Consider the following 20,556-nt stretch of genomic DNA (forward strand, 5'->3'; position numbering starts at 1 on the left):
CTGCTGCTGCTGAGTCGCTTCAGTTGTGTCCGACTCTGGGCGACCCCACAGATGGCAGCCCACCAGGCTCCACCATCCCTCGGACTCTTCAGGCAAGAACACTGGAGTGGGCTGCCATTTCCTTCTCCAATGCATGAAAGTGAAAAGTGAAAGGGAAGTCGCTCAGTAAGTGTCTGACTCTTCGTGACCCCATGGACTACAGCCTACCAGGCTCCTCCATCCATGGGATTTTCCAGGCAAGAGTGCTGGAGTGGGTTGCCATTGCCTTCTCCGAATCTCATGCTATTTTATTTTAATTTATATTTCCCTGAGTACTTAATGAGGCTTAGCATGTTTTCATAATGACTCTTCAGATTTTTTTCTTTTTGTATTTTAGATTAATGTATCCTTTGTCCATTCTTCACTTATATTATTATTCTGTTTTTTTCTAATAGTTTTGAAGGTTTTTTTCGTATATAAGACAAATACATTTGGAGTTTATATTTTTATGAATGAGGTGAGGTAGCAGTCTCATTTTTTTTCTCCATATGGAAAATTACTTATTCCAGCATCTTTTATTGAATTTGTTGTTGCCTCAGAATTTTGTAATGCCTCTATCTTATTTCATGATCCTAAAAATGCTTAGGATTCTTAATCTCATCTCTTGTTTCATTGACCTATTTGTCCCTGTGAAAGCGCCATATTATAATAAATGTTGATACCTGATAATAAGTTCCGCATGACTTTGTATTTAACATAGAGTTGAAGTCATTTAAAAAGAGTGTTTTATACTGTGCCTCCCTTCTACCTTGTGTTTTTCCTAACACTATAACATAACAGTTTCATATAAGAATCTGCAAATTTTTTTTCTAATGTTGCATGATTTTGCCTTGTATAGAGAAACTGTTACCTATGTAGTCTCTTGTGATTTGACAGTGTTCTTATAAGATAATGGTTCCCAGATTATTAAGGGGGAGGGGGTGCTATCCCTGTTGTAATCCAGCAAATTCCCTCTACATCAAGGAGTGAGAATACAAAGCCAGTTCCTGAGATGGGACAGAGCTCTTGTGATAAAATACAGCTGGGGCTGGGATTTGCCTTAAGTTCACTCGGACAGGTGAAGAGCAGGTGTGTGGGCTCTTGGCTCCCAGCTGCGGCGACTCTCTGCTTCCCACTGCTGGTAACTGGTGGGACAGCGTATGAATTTCTTTTAGAAGAGGGCAGTCTTCAGGATTCGGTATTTGTTTTTGTTCAGTTGAAGGTCATTGTAAAAAGAAACATTTTAAAGGGAATACAATCTTTATATCTTAATTAGTTTAAATATATGGTATGTGTATGGTTTTTTTTTTTTAATACTTGCTTATTATGTGTCATCAAGGTAGGTACTTTCCTACCCTCCAGTTGTTATCATCTCTTCTCTTTTTATTTTGTTTAGTATTTAGCACTTTGGAGTCACTTTTTAATTACATTATTATCTTAAATTATGTGTTATATTGTAAATTTTTTACGCATCAGTATGCTTAGAGGCTTAGGAAATTGTGTTTGTAACAGCTTGTTTGTACAGCTGGTTTCAGAGACAGGACTTGGATCTTGACCCCTTCTGAGGAGTTCTCTCTGTCAGATTGCTTCGTCTGCTTTGTTCTTGTTAAAGTAGCTTGAGTTTAAATATCGTCGTTGTCTGTCTCAGATCAGGCAGCACTGAAATGCTTCTTGGTTTCCTGCTCTACCTGGTCTAGCTTCAACTTCACTTGGACTTTCTGTATGTTCTTGTGTTGAGATTGTATTACTTTCAGTTGCATGAAATTGACATCTTTTAGAAGTCTTGAAAGCAGGGAGAAGTTACTGCCTCTTGTTATTTCAAAGGTCATGCCTTCACCTTTAATCCTGTTTGCCCAGTGGTATCTGGGCCTACTACTTTGATGCTAAAATACGAGATCTTAAGGCATTTCTGTAAAAATGAATGGCAGTGGTTTAAAATTAATATTATGTTGATAATAAGAGTTTTGCAGATTGTTTCCAAGAATAATGTGCGAAAGGGTTGCTAAGTTGTTCTGTGCCGTTAAATGAAAATGGCTTCATCATTTAGTTGAATTTTGAAGAGTTGGGTTCTCCTTTTGCTTTCATTGTTCACAGAGCCACAGGTTGGTACCTTTCTCTGTCTGGTGACCAGACCATGGATCTGGAGAGCACAGAGCAGGGCAGGGTTGTGGAGCTGCTGCGCCCTAGGCACCCTGTTCAGGTGTTTTCTCTGTGACTTGTCCTCTGAGGACTACAGTTAGCTTTCAGGGGACACATCTGCTTATCCAGGGCAGTGTATGCCGGTTTATCAAATCACCAGTAATATTTTGGGAGCAGGTAATTGTGCTGCCTGCAGGACTGTTGGATCTAACTTCCTCATTTTGAGACCTGTTACAAACATAGCTGGGTTGTGAATTTCAAACCCTACTAGTCTAAGCCATATATAATAAGATTTATATTTGTTAAAACATTGACGTCACAGAGGCCTCATAGATTTCACCTTCGTTTCACTAAAATGTTAAATATATTTAGTATAATATGCAGAGAAAGAAAAAAACCAGTTTACAACAATCCCTGCATTCACTCTCCTTTCCTCCTGCATTGTGGATGCAAAATTCCTTGAAACAAAGTAAACTAAGAAGTGGTTAGTTAAGTAATAGCTGGTGGACGTTCTAGACTGCTACTTTCTGCTTGTGGCTGGGAGGGCCAAGTGCCACGTGCATTATTAGGCAGCCATTGCTGGAGTAGAGCCTCTGTCTCTGAGAACAGGTATTTGCAGAAGTACCTGGGTTTCTCCTTTGTCTGGACTCTGAGTGCCAGAACAGGTGAGAGAGTAGGACTCAAAGCTTTTTCAGTTTTAGGGGGCCTTAGTATTCTTGCCTGGAGAATCCCAGGGACGGGGGAGCCTGGTGGGCTGCCATCCAGGGGGTCGCACAGAGTCGGACACTGAAGCGACTTAGCAGCAGCAGAAATCTTTTAGAATGGACTGTATTAGAGATAATGGTTAAATAACGTACATAAACCTAGAAACTTAGGTTTCCTGATGCTAAAGTCTGGTTCTGAGAAAGGGTTGACTTAGTACGGAGAAAATCACATGTTGGAGCATCTCTAATTTCTGTATTATTTCTGATCTTTTAAAAATGCAAATTTGATTTTGCTGCCCCTTATCTTATATAAGATAGTGTCTTTATTTACTTTAGTGTCTTTTCATTGCAGTTAGGGTAAAAACCCAGATCCTTCAAACAGTCCCCAGGCGTTGGCAGTCACCATTCTACTTTATATCTCTTTGAATTTGATTACTCTAGGTATCTGATGTAAGTGGAACCGTACGTTTGCCCTTTGGTGGCTTGCTCAGCGTAACAGTCTTCAAGAGAATCCATCCATGTTGTAGTATCTGTCAGCATTTCCTGCCTTTTAAGGCTGAATAACAATCCATTGTGTGTATATATTACATTTTGTTTATCCATTCATCTGTTAGTAGGAACTTGAGTTGCTTCTACCTTTTGACTATTGTGAATAATGCTGCTATGAACATGAGTGTACAAATGAATGTGCTTTTTTTATTCATTGTTTTTTTTTTCCCTCTAGACCTATAGCTTTTGGTCCATATAGCCATGTGCAAGTTGTTTAACCTCACTATGTCTGAGCTTCCTCTTTCTGCCCTGAGGTTATAGATTGACAAGAAGAGGGTATGCAGACAATGCCCCTATTATTTGCTGATATATGTATCCAATCATGTAGAAGTTGATGGAGCTGCGTTGGCTTGCCAGAGTATACCTTGGGGCTGGGCCCGGGCCCCTGGGTATAGAGCTTGAGGGGCATAGAGCTCACCGTGTCATTAACTGTCCAGATTGGGTGGAAGCAACTCGTTTATTGCTATGTCACAAGTCTTTTTGAGCTTTTTGAGCTTCCAGAAGTGATTGTGTTCAGCAGTTTCTGCATCTTCATTTAAGGTAATATTCACAAATACTGAGCTCATCTGGCTCTTGTAGCCCCGTCTTCACTAGAAGAGAAAGCAGGCGATGCCTCAGTGTCCTTCAGCCTCCAGAAAAGCCTGTCTCTGACTTACCTCGTGGCATCAACTTGAGGGTTAAACAGGATAATATTTGTAGATCATTTAGAACAGTGTCTGGCACATTATAAGAGCTCAGTAAATATTAGTTGCTATTGTTGAGCTGATGATGCCAGTGATGCATTGCCTTCTCCCCATCTTTGTTGAGTCTCATTTAGTTTCTTCTGATTTTATAGCATTATTGACTGAAAGGGTTTTTTTCATGCCATATTTACTGTCATTGTAGTAGATTATCAAGTTTGAACGTGATCATTAGGCTATGATTTAACCATACATTTAACCATTTTAACATAATTGTTGCAAGGAGATCACTTATAAAGATCTTCCACTTAAAACAAGCTATGCTTTTTACAAAAAAAAATTTTCCCATCAAGAAAAACTTAGAAAAAATAACTTATTTTTCTGATAGGAGAAAGTTTATTTAAGCAACAATAGTTTTATCCCTCAGATACTCCATTAAAATGCCAGCTGTTGACCATGCACTTCACTATTTGTTTGTGATTCCTGTTCACATCAGACACTTCATTTAGGGCTTTGAGGGTACTGGGAATTGAGATCAGTTTGGAAAGCACAGTCATTACATCATTTAAAGAAATTGTACTCAGTACAATATATAAATCTAGTGAACATTTTAGGCATCAACTTACATTAAAAAATCTAGTCTTCACAATGAACATAAAATTGATTAAATGAGAATTCGTATAATTTTTAAAACTCATTTTGCTAAAACTTACGAGTACTTCTGAGTATCCATGTATCCGAGACTAAAATTAGAATTTGAACCAATGGATTGCCACTGCAGTGAGACAAAGCATGAAATTTCCCTTCCTTCTAAGTATAGCATTAAGGCAGTACTTTACTACGTTAAACACGTTTTCTTTTTGTCTGATGATCTAATGCAAGTAAGAATTTTAAGATTATATAAAACGACCTTAGTTCAGTTCAGTTCAGTCGCTCAGTCGTGTCCGACTCTTTGCGACCCCATGAATCGCAGCACGCCCGGCCTCCCTGTCCATCACCATCTCCCGGAGTTCACCCAGACTCAGGTCCATGGAGTCCATGATGCCATCCAGCCATCTCATCCTCTGACGTCCCCTTCTCCTCCTGCTCCCAATCCCTCCCAGCATCAGAGTCTTTTCCAATGAGTCAAATCTTCACATGAGGTAGCCAAAGTACTGGAGTTGCAGCATCATTCCCTCCAAAGAAACCCCAGGGTTGATCTCCTTCAGAATGGACTGGTTGGATCTCGTTGCAGTCCAAGGGACTCTCAAGAGTCTTCTCCAACACCACAGTTCAAAAGCATCCAAATGACCTTAGAGACACTGCCAACTGTCTTGGGGGCAATTGCGTCCTTGTGTTAAGCATCTGTTTATCCATCTCTTTTTTTCTTTTAAATTTGAGCTTAAATTTGTTTTTACTTTTTGTTTTCAGTGTATGTTGCCTTTTACTTGACTTTTCCTCCCATGCATTTTACACTAATATAAGAAACATTAGAAAATCACCGCACAATTGAACTATGGGGAAATATAGTGAAAATTGGTTTGACTTCTTTGTTGAGGGTTCATGGTAAAGAGATTTTAATTTATAAGTTTGTGTTAATGGAGGCTTGCTGTTAGACATTTCTTAAAACTTTATTTTTGTATTTTGAGATAATGTGAAAATAGCACTAAGACTTCCTGTCCTCCCCTCACCCTGATTCCCCAATATTAGCATTTACCATGTTTCCTTTATCTTTCTTTCTCTATATTCATATGATTATTTCTGAACTGTTTGAGAGTAAGTTTGGGCTTCCCTTGGAGCTCAGTCAGTAAAGAATCTACCTCCAGTGTAGGAGACCCAGGTTTGATCCCTGGGTTGGGAAGATCCCCTGGAGAAGGAAATGGCAACCCACTCCAGTATCCTTGCCTAGAAAATCTCATGGACAGAGGGAGCCTGGTGGGCTGCAGTCCATGGGGTCACAAAGAGTTAGGCACGACTGAGCAACTAACACTTACTTACTTACAGAATAGATGTACCTTTATTTCGAAGTATTTGAGGAGATATTTCCTGAAAGAACAAGGATTGTTTCTCACTTAACCACAGTACAGTTTTCAGACTCAGGAAATGAACATTGTTATAATACGGTTATCTAGTCTAAAGGCTTTAGTCAGATTTGCTAGTTGTCCCAGTAATGTCAGGAGAAAAAAATTTTCTTTCTCTTCCAAGATTTACTTGAGAATCACTTACTGCATTTAGTTGTCTTACCTCCTTAATTACCTTCAATCCTGAGCAGTTCTTCACTCTTTTTGTCTTTTGCGACCATGGCACTTTGAAGAGTATAGGCCATTTACTTTGTAGACTATCCCTCGATTTGGGATATGGTTATAATTTGATTAATAACTAGAGTAGGTTTTTAATTCTATCCAAGTCCTTTGGTCAGTTACATCAGGAGATTTTCCATTTTTCCTTAGGTTTTCAAATTTAGCAACATAATCTTTCATAGTAATTTTGTTTTTGGCCCTGCTGTGCAGCTTGTGGGGTCTTAGTTCCCTGACCAGAAATTAAGCCATGCCCTCTGCAGTGAAAGCCTGGAATCCTAATCACTGGGCCACATGGGAATATTCCTGTTATTGTTATGTGTCACATCTCTTATTTTTTTCCTTGATAGTTTTGCCAGAAAATTCTCTTTTTCTTGTCTAAAAGAATGAGATTTTAGGTTAGTTGATTTTCTTTATTGTATATTTGTTTTCTATTTATTATTTTCTTCCTTCTTTTCATTGGCTTTACCCTGATATTCCTATACCAACTTTACAAGACCAGTTTTTAGCTCATTAACATCATTTATCTAGTTTTCTGTTATTAGCAATTAGGATTATAAATGTCCCTCTATATCTCATATTTTAATATGTAGTACTTTCATTATCACTTGGTTCTAAGTATTTCCTAATTTACTTTGTACTTTTGCAGTTGATTGGGAGTTAATGTCCAAGGAAATGCAGTTCATAAATCTATCTTAATTGCTTTAGGGCTTCTGATCAGAGAACATGTATGATACCAATTATTTTAACATATTGTAATTCTCGCAAATACATGGAATATCCAATGGTTTTGCTCCCTCGGAGGTGAAAGTGGTCTTGCTCATTTTCACCTTAGCGTACTACGAAGCTGACTGGTCTGTTCTCTTTTGTAGCAGTTTAGAAAATGCCCTCCAGGTGAAAGCTCAGATCTGTGTGGAAGCTCGCCTCTCATGCCTCCTCCTTCTGAATTATCTTAGGTGTCCCTGCACAGTTGTATCCGGTGTTTGTCTGGTTTGTGTCTAGAATCAGAGCCGGGGGAAGACCCCACAGTTATGCTCAAAGTGAGATCGGAAGTGACATTAGGGCCGTGGGGTTTCAATCACCTGCCACTCCTAGAGCTTTCTCTTGTTAATAATGAAAGTATGAGTTCACAGAAGCACATGTCTCTGGGTGTCTTATAGATTGATATGAGTGAATGACAGCCAGGTTCCCACAAATCTGATTATGAATGAAGGCTTTTCCTTTGAGGGCTGTGCACTGAAGCAAAAGTTAATTGGATGGCATACAAATTTTGCCTTGATCATGGTTTGAGGTTTAGTCATGAGGATTTCTGTTTCTACTTGAAAAAAAACATACGCTCATTAATTTTAAAATAGACTTGATAGTCTGAATGGTCTATATTGTGCTGGAGTTATACATATAAAATTTTTGTAAAACTCTTAACAAATCAGTAGTTAGTACTGAATATATATGGGTATCATTTTGTCATTGCCAAAATGTTACATGTTGGGTACCTGGGAAACAGATTCTGCGATGAGATTTGAATGCTGGAAATGCTTAGGGAGCACTGTTGGGATCTATACCTGTGGAAGAGAAGGGAGGGAGGCAGAGTTGAACAGAGGGAGAAGGTGGGCTCTGATGCTGTGTGAATGGAGGCCTCAGCCTGTACACTCCTGCGTCATTGGACGCAGGCTGCCCCGGGAGATGGGGGAGATGAATCTTGCTTAAATTGAGATCATTCCAAAGAGGAGCAGCAGCTGTAGGCTGTTTGCTCTGCTCACAGCGCTGGTAGCACTGGGTGAATAAGCTCCTAATTCCCCAGAGGGAAAAACATGGGTTAAACTGCCCAGAATTTCATTGCTTTATAAACAACGAGCATTAATATCTTGTGCACCCCTCTACAGATTACCTCGGGTTCTGCTGAACTCTACTGGGCTGATTCAGATGTGAAGCTGTAGGTTGGGTCCTGCTGTGCATCTCTCGCCTCTTCTGTTGGCAAATATCAGTAGCACAAGTCTAAATGCACAAACTCATGTCAAGGCTCTGTTATGTCACGCAGCGTAACATCCAGTTGGCCACACAAGTCACAGTGCTAGGCCCAGCCTCAACGGAGTGGAAGAATGCACTCCCTTGGAGGCTCACAGAGGGAGTGAATATTTGCTGAACAATAGTCCGGTTTACCAAAATGGAATTCTCTTTGATGAACAAAAGATGAGAATTCCGCTGCCAAGATTTCATTGTCAGTCTTTATCCTAAAATACTTGTTTGTCATCTCCATCTGTTTTGAATGAGATGAAATGTGACAACACCTTCACCACTATTTGGCAGAGAGAAAAGCTTGTGCTGAGCTGTTATGATTTTTAAAATTTAGTTTTGAATGGATTCTGTATCTGTATCTGTGTGTATCTGTACCTCTATTTAGAAGATGGTGTCTTCACAAAGTATTTAGCTTGAGGGAGGATTTTCAGTTTTAAATGCTTTATCTTATTTTCAATTGGGATATACATATAATAAAGTATATTAAGTACACTTAGATGCTGGCTTATAAATTTTTACATGTATGTACATGCATATAACCACCACTGAGATCTAGGTGATGAACAAGGATCCCTTGTGCTCCTTCCAAGTCAGGGATCTCCTCTTCTCAGGTAATCATTATTCTGACTTCTCTCACCATAAATTGTTATTTTCCCCAAAATTCACATAAATGGACTCAGCCAGTATGTTCTCTTACATGTCTAGCTCTTTGAGTTTTTATCTTAACTGATAAGCAACGGGCTGTTGGTTAATGTCATGCCCTCATGTCTTTTCCCAGCTTATTTCTGTGAGTCTTCACTGGATCTTGTCTCCACTGTTTTAGTATATTTTGTGCTTCACTTGGCTTTTTAGGGTTGGATTAAACTATACAAAACTTCATTCTGAAGAAGCTTCTTTGAGTCAGAAAGATGGCATTAATGTGGACTCAACAAATAATATGATCCTCTGGTTTCCTTTGTGATCCTCTCTGGTCGTTGATTTTAATGGAATTATTCCTTAGGCATTCCACAATGCCTGTGTCTCATGGGATGTTTATTTTCTTCACATAGTGATCATTAACTGCACTTGCCTCTGGGCTGTGGTGTGAATATGGGCTTGGAGGTTTCATAGCTATGGTCAGCCTTAGTCCAACCTATTCTTTCCAGTTGATTTGTGACACAAGGCAGGAGCTAGTCTTCAAAAGCAAAGCTTTGCTTCAGTGTTTAGAGATATAAACACATTGTAAAGAACAGAATTTTTAAAACAACCTGATCACTTGGGATTTGGGTTACTGTTATTTTTAGAGGCCAGGAGGTTTTTCATACTTTGAAGCTTTATTAGATACTAGCCCATCATCATTTTAAAAAGTACCTATAAGAAAGGCATTTTCATTCATCTAATGTGAACAAAATGACTGAAAATCCAGTCATGCTTTGAATGGTTGGTATAATATCAACTGAGAGAAACTCATTTAATTCTGTGACTTCTGGTTTCAGAGCACCTGTGTGTTATAAATATCACTTGTACCTCCTGAGGAATCTCAGCAACAGTTAATTTGTATAATTATTGATTTTTGACTACCAATAACTTTTTTTTTAGTTATGCACTGTAAATTTTAAAATTTTAGAGTTTTAAAAATTTTTGAGTTTTAAAAATCATTTATGGGATATATTATTAACTGAAGAGATCCCTAAATGATATTTGTCTTTACATTTTCATAGAGCAGTTATCTAGAAACAATAGTTTTTTATTTTCAAGGATGGTGTAAGAGTGAATTAACAGTGTATGGACAGTTAAATTGCTGAATCTGTCAACTGAAAGGTTATCTAGAAAGGTGCAGTTGAGTTGATTTTGAAGTTTGCAGAACTCAAGTGAAGAATCAAGATCAGTTCCAATATTTCTGTAACCCCTGCTGCAGAAGAGTGAGAAGAGAAGAAATTCGCTTGCAGGTTGAAGTTATTATTCTGTGACTGTGAGAGAGCAAAAGGCCACACATGGTCAGTATGGTCTCAACTGAGATAATAGCTAGGAAATTGATGATGAAATCTCTACGTGTTTTTGTTGTGTGGAATACAGTGATTTGAGGGGAGATGTTAACCCTTGTAAAAGCTGTTAATTACTGTTCCTAATTATGTCCTAAATTCCGCCTGTTCTGTCAACAAATTCATATTCCGTACCCTATTCAGCATCTTAATGTTATCACAGTGTTACATATTTTTTAGTCATATTGTAGCCAATTTTTTTCTCTTTAATAGATATTAGCTGCTATTTGAGCTTACTTTGTGCTTTTGTACCAGTAGGGAACTGTCTACTGTCCCCTACCGGTTATTTCAGGACCATAGGTAAATTTTAACATCATCAGTTCAATTCAGTTGCTCAGTCGTGTCTGATTCTTTGCGACCCCATGGACTTCAGCACACCAGGCCTCCCTGTCCATCACCAACTTCCGGAGCCTACTCAAACTCATGTCCATTGCATCAGTGATGCCATCCAGCCATCTCATCCTCTGTCATCCCCGTCTCTTCCTGCCCTCAATCCTTCCCATCATTAGGGTCTTTTCCAATGAGGCAGTTCTTCGCATCAGGTGGCTAAAGTAAAACATAGATGTGGCTCTACCCCCATTTATAAAATTTTTAGTTAGTTATCAGAAGATACTTTGTGTAAAAGGTGTAACACATGGCCTTCACATGTTAGGAAGCTTAAACAGGATTAGCTCCCATTTGGCAAGGATCTGACCACCAACCACATCTGCGCCACACCTACATGCTAATCTAGACACAGAGCTGACTGTCCTGTTCTGAGTTTTCCTCCTACGCATACAAATATGTGTGCATATTGTGAACGGATCTTTTTAAAATAAGCTAGACCCAAGGTACTCTTTGAAAAAAGCTAGTTATATTACCCAAATTTATATTTCCTCCCTTCCTAATTGGTTTTCAGTCACTCACCTTTGGAATATGTATGAAATCCACACTGGCCTAGGTAGCTGTTTCAAGCAAGCCTGGTCATGTGTTTTTGGTCTTACAGAATTTCAACCAAGTAACTATTTTTACGTGGATATGTTATTTTGTTTTGTTTTGTAAAGCGTCTGTCTACAATGCGGGAGACCCAGGTTCGATCCCTGGTTTGGGAAGATCCCCTGGAGAAGGAAATGGCAGCCCACTCCAGGACTATTGCCTGGAAAATCTCATGGACAGAGGAGCCTCATAGGCTACAGTCCATGGGGTCGCAAAGAGTTGGACACAACTGAGTGACTTCACTTTCAGCTTTTGTTTTAACATGGATGTGTAATTTTGTCTTAACCATCATTCTCAGCTTCATGGTGTTTTTTCCTCCATCTCTCGTTTCTAGTATATCATTCTCTTAATCCAACCTGAAAATATTTTTTCTCACTCTCTGATACATCCTCTGTATTTTTCCCTTGTTAAAGAAGGCTGTGCCAGCCTTATACGATAGCTGAAGTAACTCTGGCACTTTGAACCAAAAGGATGGTGAAACTTACTGGGTTCCCATTTTAATTCCTGGAGGTCCTAGGTCTTCATGGTTAGAAGGTCTAGCCATTTGTTGCTCTAAGAAAATACATTAAGAAAAAAATACATATCTTAAAAGATACAAATCATCATTTTCTTAAAAGCACTATGTGATGTCTTAAATAATTGAATAATCTGTTGTTTAAATTTTTCCTAATTATGTTACTTAAAAAATACTAAGTATATTTTTGTTAATTAAGTGCATCGTGCATTTTAATATCTGTTCTTAAATAATCAAGAAAATTTGCCTTTCTGGCTAATTTCTTCTCTCATTTTCTTTATTTTTTTTAGTTTCATGCTATGGATACGTTGTATAGGCACGGCTACGATTTGAGCAGTGCAATTAGTGTCTTAGTACCACTTGGGGGGCCTGTTTTATGCAGAGATGAAATGGAAGAATGGTCAGCCTCTGAAGCTAGTTTATTTGAAGAGGCATTGGAAAAATATGGCAAGGACTTCAATGACATACGTCAAGACTTTGTAAGTAGAAAATTATGAATTAAGTAAAATGTTGGAGTGGGAATATTTTATCTCTTAAAAATTTGGTAAACCTTAAACTATTCATTAGCAAGCCTTGTCTGCTCAGTATAGAATGCAGGTCAGTATTGTGGAGAGAGAAATTGACATTTGTCCTGAGAAGTAATTGTAAGACCCAGATTCTTGTTATAAACGTCAGCAGTGTGGTTGCATTCTCTTCACCTCTCTCTGAGTTCCAGGTTTAATTTATGCACAGCTTTTCTAACCATTTGCACTAGATACTTCTGATCTTTGCTTTTTAAGCTTGTTGTTCTCCTTTAGACTTTGGGTATTTTTCTGGTTATCTTACTAATCATTGAGCCTGAATTTGATACAGACCTCTAATACAGAAACAACCAGTACCAAGCAAAGCAGGAGGATTTGCTTTTTGGGTTTTCAATCTTTATTCTTCCTGATAATGTACATGATCTTAACTTGTGTTTTAAACACTAGGTAATTGTGTCTACTATTGTGTACTTGCTTTGTCTTATGGAATTGCTATTTTTCATTAAGCTTACAGTCTCTTTGAAATGGAGAAATTTCTATTTGTGAAGTTCATAAATAGCTTTCTATAGCAGTCATTTTTTTAAAATTATGAAAATAGACTCTTTATAATAGACCATGAAGTATATAATGTGAGCCAATATCCTGTCTTTTATGTTGCTGCATCTTTTTAAAATTATTCTGAAGGAAAATTTTACTTATCAATATGAGTTGATGTATTAAATCCCAAACATGATAATTAAAGCTGTTAGTGTCACTGGCATTTGTTTTGGCAAAACTTCACTCACACCCAGATTGTTATATGTCATGGTTTCAGTTTATAGGGTGTGCAGCTGGTAATTTAAAATGCATTGGTGGCATTTAGCTTCAGATGGCCAGTGTTAGTAATGTAATATACAGTTACTACATCACTAAATAGAAACCACAAAAACAGAACCCCCTGAAGAACAAAGTCTGCAGATCTGATGGAGGAGAAGATGAGGAGCACCAAAGTGAAGCTGATTTTCCCTGCGTTGACTGTGGCATGCTCATTTTATGTCCTGGTAATCATTCTGAACTCAGTTCAGTTCAACAGATGTGTGTTGAGCACCTGCAACACACTAGGCGTGCTCAGAAATGCAGTGTGGACCTTACCTCAGAGAATGATTTGCGGTCGTGATCAAGAGATCGAAAGATAAGCCCTCGAGTAAAACATAGTGTAATCATTTCTTCCAGCTGTAAGGACAAGTGTTGTGGAAGTGGTGGGAAGGGAGCTATCGGTTGTGCCAGTCAACTCAGGAGCCTCTTCAGGGAGTTACCGGCATTTCAGCTGGACCCCTGATGTGTAAAAGGAGAGAATAGCAGATTGACAGGTGTACACTGAGGTGTGAAACTTGTAGACAGGCCTCCTGGGCACTTAATACAGGACTAGGAAATAACGCCCAACAGCAGCTTAATGAAACACACTTAGACATAGAAGCTGGCATTCATGGGTAAAATAATGGTGTGAAAATGAGCATAACAGCAATAATGCTGTTAGATGGGTTTTTGTGACCTTCATGACCTAATAAAATTCTTGTAAATTTGTTGCATTATATGTATTAGTTTTTCTGAAGGTAGTTAGAATGCTTGTCAATGAGCCAGTCCACGTTAGGATCGTTGTATTTTGAAGATCGGAATTAGCCACCAGTGTCAAAAACCTTGGGTTTCCCAGATGACTCAGTGGTAAAGAACCTGCTGCAATTCAGATGTGGGTTCCATCTCTGGGTTAAGAAGATTCACCAGAGGAGGGCGTGGCAACACACTCCAGTATTCTTGCCGGGAAAGTCCTATGGACAGAAGAGCCAGAGGGCAGCGGTCCATGGAATCGCAAAAAGTTGGATACGATCAAGCAACTGAGCATGTCAAAAACCTAAAAGGAGATAGACCATCAGGAGCCTAACTGTTCAAAGGGTTTTTGTTAAGTGTAGTTTTGAATAGTTTTTTGTAGTTTTGGATGTTTGTTTTTAATCATTGTAGCTTTTGCCTTATCTTTTTGTTGAAATATAGTTGATTTACAATTTTACTTTCTGTTATTATATATATATACAGACACATTTAAAAATATTTTTCCCCCTTATGGTTTATCACAGGATATTTTGAATATAATTGCCTGTGCCATACAATAGAACCTTGTTTATCCATTCTGTATATAATAGTTTGGAGTTGTTAACCCCATCTTGAGTGTTGTTAACTTATTATCTCTCCCCTCCACCACCCTATACTTGAAATATATAAACTTAAAGGCCATATATGACAAGCCTCCAGCTACCATCATCATCGGTGAAAAGCAAGTATGTGAAAAGGTGTTCACCATCACTAATTATCAGAGCAGTACAAACCAAAACCACAACAAGATGTTGCCTCATATCTGTTGCTGCTGCTGCTGCTAAGTCACTTCAGTCGTGTCTGACTCTGTGCGACCCCATAGACGGGAGCCCACCAGGCTCCCCTGTCCCTGGGATTCTCCAGGCAAGAACACTGGAGTGGGTTACGATTTCCTTCTCCAGTGCATGAAAGTGAAAAGTGAAAGTGAAGTCGCTCAGTTGTGTCCAACTCTTAGCGACCAACATGGACTGCAGCCCTCCAGGGTCCTCCGTCCATGGGATTTTCCAGGCAAGAGTACTGGAGTGGGGTGACATTGCCTTCTCCGTCATATCTGTTACCTATTATTTTTTTTAAATGAGAGATGACAGATGCTGGTTGGGATGTGGAGACATGTTGGCATGAATTCTTCTTTAAATGTTTGGTGAAGTCATCTGGTTCTGGGCGTTTCTTTGTTGGAAGATTTTTGATTACTGATGCAGTCTTCTGTTCACATTTTCTATTTCTTTGTGATTCAGTCTGGATTGTATATTTCTAGGAATTTATTCATTTTTTCCTAGATTATACAATTTGGTGAGGTGTAATTGTTCATAGCAGTCACTTAGGATCCTTTTGTTTCTGGATGTCATTTGTAAGGGCTTTCACTTCTGATTCTGTTTATTTCAATCTTCTCTTTGTTTTTTCTTAGTCTAGCCACTGGTTTGTAGATTTTGTTTTATTTTTTCCTTTTTTCCAAAAAACCAGCTCTTTAGTTTATAGATGTTTTCTGTTGTTTCTTTGTTTCTTCTTCATTTATTTCTGATGTGATCTTCTTTTTCTGATAATTGGAATAAATTTCTTTCTTTCTTTCTTTTTTTTTTTTTCCACTCTTTTCCTCCTCTGAGTGGATTATTTCTAATGACCTGTCTTTCAGTTCACAGATTCTTGATCAGGTCTGTTGTTGATGATCATCATTGTGTTTTTCATTTAATTCATTGTATTTTTCAGCTTTAGGATTTGTTTGGCTTTTCTCAAATGATTTCTTTCTGTTGAACTTCTTGTTTTGTTTGTACATTGTTTTCCTAATTTTCTTGAATTTTCTATCTGTATTTTTCTTACAGCTCACTCAACTTCTTTAAAACAGTTCTTCTAAATTCTTGGTCATGGAATCCTAGATCTCTGTTTCTTTGGGGTTAGTTTCTTAGAAAATTACTGTTCCTTTGGGGGCGTCGTGTTACTTTGTTTTCCTGTTTCTTGCAGCTTTGTGTCAATGTCTGTGCATTTGACTGAGCGGATACAGCAGACTTTGCAGACTAGTGTTCGTGGGCAGTGGGTGCAAGGGCTCCAGTGAGTGGTGTGCATCAGCTCCAGCTCCTGGGAAGGCCCATTGGTGTAGTACACATTCCGCCCCGTGAGCTGAAGTCAGAAGACTGCAGGTGTCAGTGTCAGTGAAGGTTGCAGCAGCCCAGAGTGAAGGTGTCTACAGCAGCAGAAAGGGCTGTTGGGGACCTCCTGATCTCTCTTTCTCCCGCAGTGCTTGTCATGGGCAAGGGGCTCCCTCTTGGTGCTGAGTCTGTCTTTGGAGTGCCTCCATGGTGGCAGTGATGCCTGAGGTGGGGGCATGCTTGGATCACTGAAGCTGGGGGTGGAGTGTCTGTGCTCACAAAGTGACTGAAGCATATGTTCTGGTGCATGGGATGTGAGCTCATGTGGAGGAGCCGGGGGACTGGGGTATGCATGTCTCCTGGGAGGGGTGCAATAACGTCTCCTTCTCTAGGAGGCTAGCAGCAGCAGTGCTCTTGGTGGCAGAAGCTGCCAGCTTTCTCTGCAGAGGAGGCTGCTGAGGTTCACTCCAGCAAACACTACAGAATCCTCTAATGTGCAAGCTGCCCGTATTCCACACTGCTGAGGGGCTGCTGAGTCCTCAGTGACCAGGGCTGTCAGTCTTCTCTGCAGAGCAGGCTGCTGGTGACCGCAGTGGTATCCGCCGTGTGGCTTACGCCGACGTCCTCCACGCTTCGTTGTTCTTTGCCGTTTCCAGATGTCTCAGCTGAAGTCCATCTCCTCAGTGACCCTTCCTGTGCAGTTATTCTCCACTCGTGGCTGCACTGTGTTGTTGCAGGTTCTTATTTGACTCTTGCATTCTCTTAGGGCAAGTTCCACTTGTTGCTAACTGTGTAATTATTGGACCAAGACTGGTACATCCTCCTCTCTCTTGCCGGCATCTCTCTCTCCCTGTCCATTTTTCTACTTTGTTGTCATAAAGTTGTTCATAATTTTATTATACTTTGAAGTTCTGTGGGATAGAGTTGTTATGATGTCCCCTGTCAGATTGCTGATACTGGTAATTTAGCTCTTCTTTTTCCATCTTTAGTTTGGCCAGGGAGGTTATCAATTTTATTGATCTTTGCAAAGAACCAGTTTTTGATTTGATTGATTTTTTTTTGTTTTCTGTTCCATTGATTTCTGCTTTTCTGTTTATTATTTCTTTCCTTCAGCTTGCTCTGGGCTTATGTTCTTTGTGTTTTCCTAGGGTTTTTTTTTTTTTTTTTGGGTACACTTGGAGTTTAGATCATTACTTTGAAACTTTTCTTCTAATGTAATCATTTATTTAGTAGTATACTTTAGGCTGACAGTGAATTCAGGTTTGACCGAGAATTGACTTCCGCTTTGTTTGAAAAACTTTACTGTCCCTTTTGAGAAGATATTAATTTTTTTTCTCTTTACCTATTCTGAAGATGTCTCTCTATCTGGCTTACATAGCGTCTGATGAGAAGTTCCTATGCATGTAAAATGATTCTTTTTCCTTGTGCGGAAGACTGCCTCTTCACTCTGGGTCCCTAGCAGGTTTTGCTGCTGCACTGTGCCCTTGGCAGGCTTTTCTGCATACTTGCTGCCCTTGTAGTTCACTGAGTTTCCTAGAGCTGAGCTTTGCCGTCTCTGTGTTAGTTTGTATTGATCTGCCTTCTAGTACACTGATTCTTTTTCTTGGCTATGTCCAGTATACCGGTAAACTTGTTAAAGGAATTCTTCACATACGCTGCCATATATTCCTAACATTCACATTTTATTTTTATGCTTTTTGTCTTTGCATAAATTCCCTATCTATTCGTGTATTGCCTACCTTTTCAGCCAGATCCTTTAGTATATTAATATGGTCTCTTATTGGCTAGGCTTGGATTTCCTTACTATTTGGCTGCCTTCAGTGTACTGCTGTCGTGCAAGGCCTAGTATTTCATGTACCGTCTTTGAACTCCACAGGACCCCAAAAGCTTAACTGGATTTCCCCTTTCTTGCCAGATATGTCCCCCACCCAGCAGGAAAGGGTGAGGGCCATATGGCTCGTGCACCTCATATGGCTAATGGACCTAGCACCCCACCCCCAGCCTTCAACCTAATGGGCTTCATTTCCCTGCCAGCAGGCAGAGTCATTGACACAAGCCAATCACATCCTTGTGTGGGAGCCTTCTTCCGGAACCAGGCATATCTCCCCCTCTCGCGGCACCGCATTCCACAGCCCTGCTGGACTCTCCAGTCCCCGTCCCCTTCATCTTGCAGTGTCCTCTTCCCCTGGGCTGTGAGTGTAAGTGACTGCTGTCAGCCTTTTGGTCTCTGGTGTCACGTTTGTATGTCTGGCCACCTTCCACTGTTTGAGGGTTAGGTCTCTCCCTCACTAGAAGGGTGAATGGGGGTGAACTGAACACCCACAGACTTCAAAGTCTTAACTGTGCTTAATGTGGGGCCTGGGCTTCCTGGGTGGCGCTAGTGGTAAGGAACCCGCCTGCCAGTGCAGCAGACATAAGAGACGTGGGTTTGATCCCTGGGTCAGGAGGATCCCCTGGAGGAAGAAATGGCACCCCACACCAGTACTCTTGCCCGGAGAATCCCAGGGACTAAGGAGTCTGGCGGGCTACAGTTCATGGGGTCATAAAGAGTTGCACACGACCGAGGCAGCTTAGTAATGTGGGGCCTGGAAAGCAGAGAGTTTTTTGTTTTTCAGTGTGCCTGTCCCATCCTCGGCAGGCCTTGCGCTGTGAAGCCTTTCTCTGCCCTTTTGCCCTTCCCTCTGTGGTAGGGTGGTGGTGGTGGCGCATGGCAAGGGCTCGGGGTTTCTTCACTGTCCTGTTCCTGCCCAGTCCTGTGCCCGTGTTTCGGCGGTGGTGCTCCCACAACAGTTGTGGTCTTTCTCCAGCTCCCTTGTGGAGACCAGTCTCAGCCTTGGGCAGCCTTTTGTTAGCAGGGGTTCTTGGATGTGAGCACATTTCCAGTCCCCCTCCACTGGCTGGTACATGTTGCCTGGGACTGGGGGGCGGGTCTAGTCCATCTCCAGTGGCAGATGCTCTGCTTTGTGTGAGTGCAGGATCTGGGAAGCAAGGGGCTGTCTTGGCCAGCAGCAGCAGGTCTCCGCTGTGCACACCCACATCACCACCGCGGGCAGCTGGCTTGTCCTGTCCCAGTTCTTTCTGCCGAATATCTGATGGAGAAAGGGGGTGTGTCAGTTCCCTCTGCGCTGTTATATTTAGCTTCATCTTAGAACGTTTGATAAATTGTATGTTCAGTTTCATTTCTTCATTTTCCCTTATGGTTTCCTTTTTGATTCATGGGTTATTTAGAAGTAAGTTCCACATACCTGTAGGGTTTTTCCCCCCGTATATATTTTTGGTTGTGAATTCCAGTTTAATTCTGTTTTTTTCAGAAAGCGTACTTTGTTAAACACACACAAACTTTACATTTTGAAGATTTGATTCACTGCCTTAGTATATGGTATGTTTGTAGTGTGTAGTATATGGTGTAGTATATACTGTATATGGTGACTGCACCATGTGCTGTTGAAAAGAATAGGTATTTTGCTGTTAGGTATAATATTCTATAAATGTTACTTGGGCCAGGCTTATTAATAGTGTTGTTCAAGTCTTCTGGAGAGTTCTGTTACTTGTTGAGAGTAGTATTAAAAGTCTGTAGATAGAGTTGTAGATTTTTCTAATTTTCTTTTTTTTAAATTATTTATTTTAATTGGAGGCTAATTACCTTACAATATTGTAGTGGTTTTTGCCATGCATTGACATGAATTGTATTAGGTTTTTGCTTTAAATATGTTGACTCTCTGTTGTTACGCACATACACTTTTAGGATTGTTATGTTCTCGGGATGAATCGACCTTTTACTGTTTACATTATGCTTCTTTACATGATATATTTTGTTTCCATCCGTTTTGCTTTTATGTCCAAAGTGGACTTTTTGTACACATAATAAGTTGAATCTTTTTTTCTCCCCCCAACCAATCTAACAATCTCTGCCTTTTACTTCAAGTGTTTAGACCGCTTGCCTTTAATATAATTGTTAACAATATAATTAACCGTTTAAATCCATTATTTTAACGTGAGTTTTCCATTTGTCCCATTGTTCTTTTCCTTTTTTAATAATTTTTTTATGACTCCCATTTTATCTCTACTAGTGGCTTACTAATTAAACTTTTGTTTAGTGGTTTACAATATATATCTTTAGTGTACCACAGTTTACCTTCAAATAAATACTTAGATTACATAGATTGGAAGAACCACGAAACAGTACATGTCCAGTTCCTCTTTCCCATTCTTGTGCTTTGGTTACCATACACTTTATTCCATGTTCTAAGTTCCACAGTGAATTATTACTGTTTCTTGCTTTAGGCAATCAGTGATTTTTTAAAAGCGATTAATCCCCACAATATTTATTTACTTACTGTTACTTATGTTTTTTAAATTCACCGTTTCTGCCCCTCCTCGTTCCTTTGTGTGATTCAAATTTCCACCGCCACCAGTGGGGGGCTTCTCAGGTTTCCTGC

The 20,556-nt window shown here is 39.8% G+C and overlaps 1 protein-coding gene across 5 annotated transcripts in view; it reads left to right on the forward strand.

Annotated features, from left to right (window-relative positions):
• The window catches only part of MTA3 (metastasis associated 1 family member 3), a 217,128-nt gene that overhangs the window by 153,733 nt on the left and 42,839 nt on the right, over positions 1–20,556 (forward strand). For all 5 annotated transcript variants that reach the window (XR_001296256.2, XM_005686589.3, XM_013967589.2 and 2 more), the window contains exon 9: positions 12,183–12,371. Coding sequence is in view for 4 of the 5 variants with exons in the window: in XM_005686589.3 (XP_005686646.2) it covers positions 12,183–12,371 (189 nt within the window). In the remaining variant the exon portion in view is untranslated. The remainder of the gene's footprint in view (positions 1–12,182; positions 12,372–20,556) is intronic.

The sequence above is a fragment of the Capra hircus genome, chromosome 11 (genome assembly GCF_001704415.2).
Source record: "Capra hircus breed San Clemente chromosome 11, ASM170441v1, whole genome shotgun sequence".
NCBI classification, from domain to species: domain Eukaryota; kingdom Metazoa; phylum Chordata; class Mammalia; order Artiodactyla; family Bovidae; genus Capra; species Capra hircus.